Source organism: Sander lucioperca, chromosome 3, assembly GCF_008315115.2.
Source record: "Sander lucioperca isolate FBNREF2018 chromosome 3, SLUC_FBN_1.2, whole genome shotgun sequence".
Classification (NCBI taxonomy): Eukaryota; Metazoa; Chordata; class Actinopteri; order Perciformes; family Percidae; genus Sander; species Sander lucioperca.
Genome location: NC_050175.1, coordinates 16972137 through 16980632, shown reverse-complemented (window position 1 = coordinate 16980632; position 8496 = coordinate 16972137). Strand labels below are relative to the sequence as shown.

The 8496-nt window shown below is 44.6% G+C and overlaps 1 protein-coding gene across 1 annotated transcript in view; it reads left to right on the top strand.

The window, feature by feature from the left end:
• dld (deltaD) overlaps positions 1 to 8267 on the top strand; it is an 8836-nt gene extending 569 nt beyond the window's left edge. The window contains exons 2-12 of the mRNA XM_031314440.2: positions 164 to 469; positions 1277 to 1337; positions 2296 to 2553; positions 4043 to 4103; positions 4216 to 4346; positions 4465 to 4634; positions 4734 to 4950; positions 5063 to 5236; positions 5340 to 6069; positions 6226 to 6481; positions 6598 to 8267. Of these exons, the coding sequence (XP_031170300.1) occupies positions 164 to 469; positions 1277 to 1337; positions 2296 to 2553; positions 4043 to 4103; positions 4216 to 4346; positions 4465 to 4634; positions 4734 to 4950; positions 5063 to 5236; positions 5340 to 6069; positions 6226 to 6481; positions 6598 to 6603 (2370 nt within the window). The 3' untranslated portion in view covers positions 6604 to 8267. The remainder of the gene's footprint in view (positions 1 to 163; positions 470 to 1276; positions 1338 to 2295; positions 2554 to 4042; positions 4104 to 4215; positions 4347 to 4464; positions 4635 to 4733; positions 4951 to 5062; positions 5237 to 5339; positions 6070 to 6225; positions 6482 to 6597) is intronic.
• Positions 8268 to 8496: the final 229 nt, after the last annotated feature.

Below are 8496 nucleotides of genomic sequence, written 5' to 3'. Positions count from 1 at the left end.
TGATAGGCTAATATTAAAGAGTATTAAAACGCACGCGGTGTGTCTGCAGACGATTGTGGCTGTAAAACGTTTTAAAATACTTTATGGAATTTGCTTATATTTCCAAATACATCCTGAAGTTACCTGTCTCAAACACACTGGGCTGGTTGTATGTGTGTTTTAGGTTTTGTGCTCCGGAATGTTTGAGCTGAAGCTGCAGGAGTTTCTCAACAAGAAAGGGATACCGGGGAACTCCAACTGCTGCCCCGGTGGCTCTGCTCATCCGCAGGGCCAACACCAGCAGTGTGAGTGTAAGACTTTCTTTCGGGTTTGTCTGAAGCATTACCAGGCCAACGTCTCCCCCGAGCCTCCCTGCACCTACGGCGGTGCTGTGACTCCCGTCCTCGGCTCCAATTCCTTCCAGGTGCCGGAGACCAACGCGGACAGCTTCACCAACCCAATCCGCTTCCCCTTCGGCTTCACATGGCCGGTAAGTGTTTATAGACATCTTCTGACAGTTATTATGTGCAATACTGTATCTCTGCCCCTAGGGCCACTACAACTTGTCCTGCATTATTACTGTAGAATATTAACTCTATATGCATTTCATTTATAGTTTTGGTTTGATAGACTATTTGTGGTCTGTATTACGATTGGTGTCACATTTTTAAGGAGCAATGGAAACTGTGAGACTGTGAAGTTATTGTAGTGTTATTCCATTGGGGCATATTAGCTTTGAAGAGTGCAAAACGCAACAGATGCTCCCATACTCAACACTTGTGAGGGTCTTTGTCAGTACTGTGTGAGAGGGGCTATTGTAGTATTTCTGTGCTCTTTGGTAGGATAAAACGGGGAGGGGAGGAGGGCGTGTGTGTGTGTGTGTGTGTGTGTGTGTGTGTGTGTGTGTGTGTGTGTGTGTGTGTGTGTGTGTGTGTGTGCGTGCGTGTGTGTGTGTGTGTGTGTGTGTGTGTGTGTGTCGAAGGGGGAGGGGGGTGTTTTCACCAAACGCTCCTCTCCTCCGACCAGGCGTGGTGGGAAATTTAACATCCTCTGAGTTGGCACATCATTGGCAGCGCAGCGTGAAATTCCGCCTCGTTTGGTTTTACGGCGGTGTCAGAGTGTGATAGTAGCAGGGGTGTGAAAAAGGAGCAGGTAGTAGCCCTTATTAGGCCCCTAATCAACACGGGAATTAGGCTGTGAAGTTTATTGGGAGGCCTCCTAATGGCCCTCTGCTGCTCTGCGGAGGGAGGGAGGCCTCCAGGCTGAGCAGCTGTTGACTCTCTCTGTCTCTCCTCAGGGGACGTTTTCACTGATCATTGAAGCTCTGCACACTGACTCCCTGGACGACCTGACAACAGGTGGGTGACAGCCAGAGAAGGCAACAGTGTAACTCAAAGACAGGCCAGAAGGCTTATAGTGACCTTGTTTTTCTCTTAGTAGCATGCTTTTCACTTAGTGCTCAGTCATTAGTGCTAAATAGGGCAACAAAACGTTTGATGAATGTTCTCCAGCAGTATGCTGACACATTTATCAAGAGCAAATTTATGTACATTGCTTTCCTACATATAGGGCTTTCCCCAAGTAGATTACTTATTATTTGATTTCTGTGGCCTATACATATGGGCATATACATTTTTATTTTTGATGATAAATAACTTGATTAAAAGACAGTCTATGTGTCAAACGTCTATACAGCTGGAGGTTTATTTAACATCACTTAAGATAAAGGCCACCCACAGTTTTTGCAGGTGCCAGTTGAGATTTGCCCCTACAGTGTTATATTTGCTGTTTTTATCTTTATGTCCTGCTCTTATCACTGCACTAATGATGACTAACTGACCACAACATGGGATAGTGTGTGTGTCTGCGTTGGTGGTGGTTGTGGAGATAATAAAAAGGTTGGCAGTCACCAGGTGTAACCTACACTCTATTTTCTTAACAGGAGAGTGCCAATTTGAATACAATTTTTTTTAGGTAGCAGCATCCCCCACTTTACTATCTTAAAACCATTAAAAGGTATTTTATTTCTGGCAGTAAACCATCTTCCCAAAACTAAAATACTAATGTATGTGGGACTGTCTTTCTATAGAAGGCTAAACAAAGAAATCCTCTTTATAAAAATAATACAAATATCTTAAATTTAGTAAACAAATGAGATGAAAATAATAACAGTCATAATTTATGACAATTACAGAGTGTCATTGCCTCTGCTTTCATAGCACCTGTTTTGTAGAACATCATGCTGCAAGCATTCAATCATAACACTAACAGTAATAACATATGACCAATAACAAGCTGTGTCATTGACTTTTGCAGACAACCCAGAGCGTCTGATCAGTAGGATCACCACTCAGCGTCACCTCACTGTGGGAGAAGAATGGTACAAGGATATGCAGACAAGCGGCAGAACTGAGCTGCGTTACGCCTATCGCTTCTTGTGTGATGAGCACTACTATGGCGACGGCTGCTCTGTCTTTTGCCGGCCCAGAGACGATGCTTTTGGCCACTTCACCTGCGGCGAGCGCGGGGAGATCATATGCAACTCTGGCTGGAAGGGACATTACTGCACTGAACGTAAGTGGATTTGTTTATTTAACCAACACGCAATCATTCAGGCTGTGTGGAGAAACATGAATACATGCCATAAATTGGGGATAAAAGGGGCAAAGAAAACAGTTGTTTGTCTTTGTAGTATTGCACTAGTTAATATTTAAATTCTCTGGCAGCTGTGTGTGGGATAGATAAGCTGAAGGAGCAGCACAAGTCATTAGTAGGAGGTACTGATGTTTACATTGAGCGTCTGATCCCAAAATACTGCCTCAAAACATGAGTGAAAATACTGCATGCTTTACATAAGTTATGGCTTAGAGAGGAATCACTATCAGCTCAAGAATGTATTATTTAACTCTCAGAACTAAGGGGCTATAATCTAACACTGATGAGTCAAAGGCTTTCTGAAAAGTTTATTACTTTTCAAATGTAATCACTTGCCTATCTTTATTGTTGAGGGACTTTTTCCAACTCCTAATGCGGGGCCCGTGTGCAACAGGCGTCAGTTAGTTATCCCACAGCACCAGAGGCCTCCATTCTAATGAGCCGCAGTGGCTCCTCAGTAATTCACACGCCGCGTGCCTTCCATTAGACCACTGGGGCCTCCTCGCCCCAAACCTCCTCCCCGATTGGCCAAGTAGGGGTCCTGTATTGTTGTGCCTCGGGCTGGTGATTGGCCGAGCGGAGTTGTGTATTGTTGTGGAGGGGGCAGCTGCTCAGTGAGAGGAGACAATGGAGCAGCTGTCTGGTGGTTAGCTCCACACAGACCAGCTGGCCCTAGGGGGAGGTGGAGGGGAGTGAGGAGAGACGGGAGGAGCGGACGAGGGAAAGGATGAATGTAGAAGAGGAGAGGAAGAAGAGAGGAGAAGAGACGGGATAGGTTGATGGAAGAGGAAGGGAGGAGATGAGGATCTGAAGTAGGAGGGGAGAGAGGGGCCAAGGGTGAGAAAAGGGACTTCTGACCCACACAGTCAAGGGGAGAAAGGAGGCTTTGTGTGGGATGCTTTTGTGTTACAGAGAAACCATGTTAAAGGAGAGGGCTTGTTGGCTGGTTCCCCCATTTGGTGACCAAAGCTCCCTGTGAGCTGTTAAAGCTAGAAGATAACATTTTCAGCAACTTTTGCAGCATTAAAGAGATCTACACATTTCAGCAGGTGGTCAGGGATGACCTGATGACCCTCAAGATTTTATCCCTTTCTATTTTGGCAGCTAACCAAACATGAGCCGCAAGCCTCTTTCTTGTTTATTAGGCCTCTATGACAGGGAGAATGAAAGAGACGACAGACAGACAGACAGACAGACAGGTGAGCCTGTAAACAAATTGGAAAGGCAGATAGGCCACCATACAGACTGATAGACAGACAAACAGATAAGAAGGTTGAGGCGGCAACCAGACAGGCATGTAGCCATTTGAAAAAGCCCTCTGTGAATGGGAGACTGATGCAAGGGCAAACATGTTTCCAACACTGGATTTCCCATGATTCACCTGTCACTATCTGTTTCCTCCCTGCAGCAATCTGTCTTCCTGGCTGTGATGAAGAACACGGCTTTTGTGAAAAACCTGGAGAGTGCAAGTAAGTCACGCAGACAATGAACATTCAGTCTTCGTTTCTGGGAGTGGCTTGGATCATAAATGTATAGATAGATTGTTATTAACACAGTATTTACTAAATGTTGTGTTCCCAGGTGTCGTGTGGGCTTCAGTGGGCGTTACTGTGATGACTGTATCCGTTACCCAGGCTGTCTCCATGGCACCTGCCAACAGCCCTGGCAATGTAACTGTCAGGAGGGATGGGGTGGTCTCTTCTGCAACCAGGGTGAGTTTACTGAGAGATTCAGTACTTTTTTTGGGACCCTGTGGCACTCAGTCATCCGTCTTTGTTTCACATTTAAACTATAGTGTTTTTAATTGTTGCTTCTTGTTTCTGTCTTCAGATCTGAACTATTGTACACACCATAAGCCCTGTCTTAATGGAGCCACCTGTACCAACACAGGTCAGGGCAGCTACACTTGCTCCTGTCTGCCTGGATACACAGGTGCCAGCTGTGAGGTTCAGGTCAACGAGTGTTCTGGAAATCCCTGTCGCAACGGAGGCAGCTGCACTGTGAGTATCAATTTAAGAGAAGTGATGTGTTGATAAAAACAAGTATTTTCATGGAAACAAGCATGTGTGTAACCACTGTTTGCATTATTTCCAATATAGGACAACGATAACAGCTATAAGTGCACTTGCCCACCTGGTTTCTATGGCAACAACTGTGAGTTAAGTGCCAATACCTGTGCAGATGGGCCTTGCTTCAATGACGGGCGTTGTGCAGACAATCCTGAAGGTGGCTACTTCTGTCAGTGCCCGATGGGATACGCTGGCTTCAACTGCGAGAAGAAAATTGACCACTGCTCCTCCAACCCCTGTTTAAACGGTACGTTGTCCTCTGTGTTTCTAAGTTTACCTACAATTAAACCTAAACTTAGAATTAAAATATCTGGAGACTAAATCCTCTGCCTTTGTCTCAATCTCTCTCCCTCCTGCAGGTGCAGAATGTGTGGATCTGGTGAACTCCTACCTCTGTCAGTGTCCTGAAGGATATTCAGGTCCTATCTGTGAGGACAGCAGCAGTGTCTCTGGATACTGTCTGTCCTTCCCTTGTCAGAACGGTGGGACGTGTCAGGAAGGAGTGAACAGCTACACCTGTACCTGCCCTCCAGGTATGACAGCACTCAACTGATGTGCCTTGTAGGATTATGTTTACATTATTTGTTATATGTATGTAGTTTGTTTCCAGACTCTTAAACTCTGCTTCTTCCAAAGGATATACTGGTGAAAACTGCAGCACCCCCATCTCCCGCTGCCATCACAACCCCTGCCACAATGGAGCAACCTGCCATGAGCGTGGTGGTCGTTATGTGTGCGCCTGTGTGCCTGGCTACGGCGGTCACAACTGCCAGTTCCTCTTACCAGAGGCTCCCAGGGGTCAGCCAGTGGTGGATGGACCGGATCGACGATATTCTTCCCCAGAAAATGAAAATGTTGAGGACGAGGAGGATGACGACAGTGGATTCCCCTGGACGGCCGTGTGTGCCGGCGTCTTCCTCGTTCTTGTGATCCTGATCGGCTGCTCAGTACTGGTGGTCTACATTCGGGTCAAACTGCAGGAGAGTCACAGTCACCATGGCGACAGTGTCCACAGCGAAAGCCACGAGACCATGAACAATCTGACGACCACCAACAATTGTCTCCGTAGTGACAAGGAACTGGGCACTGTGATGACAACGTCCATAAAAAACACCAACAAGAAGGTGGATTACCATTCGGACCTCTCTGGATCACTGGGTGGTCTGAGTGGAATCAGCGGGCTCAACGGATCAGAGAAGAACGGCTTTAAGACTCGCTACCCCAGTGTGGAGTACAACCTGGTCCATGAGCTCCGGCCTGAGGAGCTGCCACTGTGTAAAGAAGAGGAGCGTGATGAGCCAGTGGTTAATTGTGAAATGCTAGATGAGTCCGACTCGGAGGAAAGATACAGGAAGAGACAAAACAGGTACATACAAAAAATATACTTGGGCAGGTAGACTGCTTGAAAATTTGGTATTGTACATTATAAAAATGTACACGTGTCAGCCTAAATGCAATGATAGCATGTGTTGTGTGAAGGAAGGCATTTCTGAATCTGTTTGTGTTTTTCTTCGTTCCACAGTGACGCATCAGAAATGAAACAAGTAGAAGAGTCACCAGGCTGCAGCGAAGTAAAATATCAGTCATCAAGCGAGTTGAACTATCACGCAGCAAGTGATCTTAAATGTCACTCAACCAGTGACGTCAAATACCAGTCAACCAGTGATGTTGAATACCACAGTCCCAGTGACAGCAGGTACCAGTGTACCAACGACACCAAATACCAGTCCGTCTACGTCATGTCGGACCAAAAAGATGAATGTATCATCGCTACAGAGGTGAGTACACAAAAATAGAATAATTTGCCCGGCAAATATACCAAATAATTGTAACTTCCCCCAGCACACATGTAAAAACACACTAAACACTGACTTTTCTTCTTTTTGTATTACAGGTATGATACCAGTCCAGACCAGATCAGACCAGTTTCCTGTGGTTGATGGCGGTCCACACACACCAGCCCTGAGCAGTAGAGCTCAGCTTGTCTCCAGGAGGTTTTACTCCTGCTGTTTGCTGCTGTTCCCTGGGATTTACCGGAGGACTTTGAGCCAAGGTGCTGCTGAGCCAGCGCAGAGTCAGTACCGACTTGGCAAGGACTTAGTACTACAGTAGTACTATGGGTGAATACTTGACATTTTCGACCTGCGATTGATGTTAGGTCTAATGCTGACTCAGTGCTATGGATGAAGTACTAGAAGACAGTGCTAGCACTCGTACGAACTTTGTACAGAAGCAGTGCTGAATGAGTACTCATGCAGCTGTGGAAGATTTACTGCTTGTACCAGGAGGAACAATGGAGTATTGACTTTAATGTTGACCGATGATATTGTAGTACCATGGACTACTGGTTAAATGAACAGTGTAGTACCTTCGGAGTACTGAGAACTTTTTAAGTACTGTTGTGGTACTGTTATGTGCTGTGGTTTTACAATGCAGTGTAAAAGCTGTCATGGATATTGGACAGTTCATGTTCTGTGCAGTGCTGCAGAGTAAAGGATGACGTAATAGTAGTAGTCCCTGTACTTCATTTTTAGTACTGCTGTACTGTATTTATCGTTAAAAATGTATTCAAATCTCAATTGGAGCTTTCCTGACAAAACAAAATCAAAAATAAAAACAGTGGGACTTCTACAGCAGCTGTACATCTTTAACCCTGCAGCACTGACAGAGACAGTGTTGGCTGAGCTGGTTCTCAGCAGAAAATAGAGAACTGAAGACTCCAGTAGTGACTGCAGATCGATCCAACATGGATCCTGTTGGGCCATACTGGCCCCCTGACCCCTGAAGGTTGAGATACAAAGGGCAATGTAATGGGCAGGGCAACTTTTAAAACACAACAATCAGTGTAAGATAACAAACAAAGGAAGAGACGGTGAAACAAATCAGACAAAACATAAGGGAAGTGTAATCATCCAATACATATTTTTTCCTGGCAGCTCCATTGGCCACAATGTATTGACAAAATTAGCTGAAAGAAGTTGCAAAATTTTCCTCTGAGGATACTGTTGTGTTTTCAAGTAAACCAAGCTATAAAAGACTAGTCTTAACTGCCAAGGCCTCATTGCACTATGGAGGTGTGCATGTGTGTGTGTGTGTGTGTGTGTGTGTGTGTGTGTGTGTGTGTGTGTGTGTGTGTGTGTGTGTACAGAAGAGGTGATGATACCTGTGTGTGGTGTCACATGTATGCACTGCCCACTCCTGCTCCCTTCATTCCCAGTCTTCCACTATTAGCCAATCGTAGGACACCATCACCCCGCCTGCCATTGGTTAGGATCATTTGTTTTATTTGTTATCTAAAGAAAGATGTATTCTTTTAATTTAATTATGTAATTATTTGTGTTCCATCTTGTTGTGATTTTGTTTTGTTAAACCTGTTATAATTTAAGTTTTTATTTGGCAGATAATGTATGTATGTAAGTATGTATGTATGCATGTATGTGTTAGGCACTTGAGACCCCTGTGACTGTGTTGTATTTAAGAGATAAGTCGTATGTACAGAGCCTGTCATTTTTATTACTGGAAACAGCGCAATATTTTTCCAAAATAAAAGAGGAATGAAATATAGCACATCTGGTGTTAAATGATTTTATATTTATATTTATATGTGGTATAATACTAGGGGAACAAAAAATATTACCTGACAGTAATGTGAATTAAAGTGTTCATATCTAGTGTGCACAACTAATGCTTTAGCTATGCTTTGGAGCTTTGAATTATCACAAAAGATGGCAAAGCAAAACATTAGCAATAAATTAGTCTCATATGCAGCCATTTTTTTTTTACATTTGCAGTT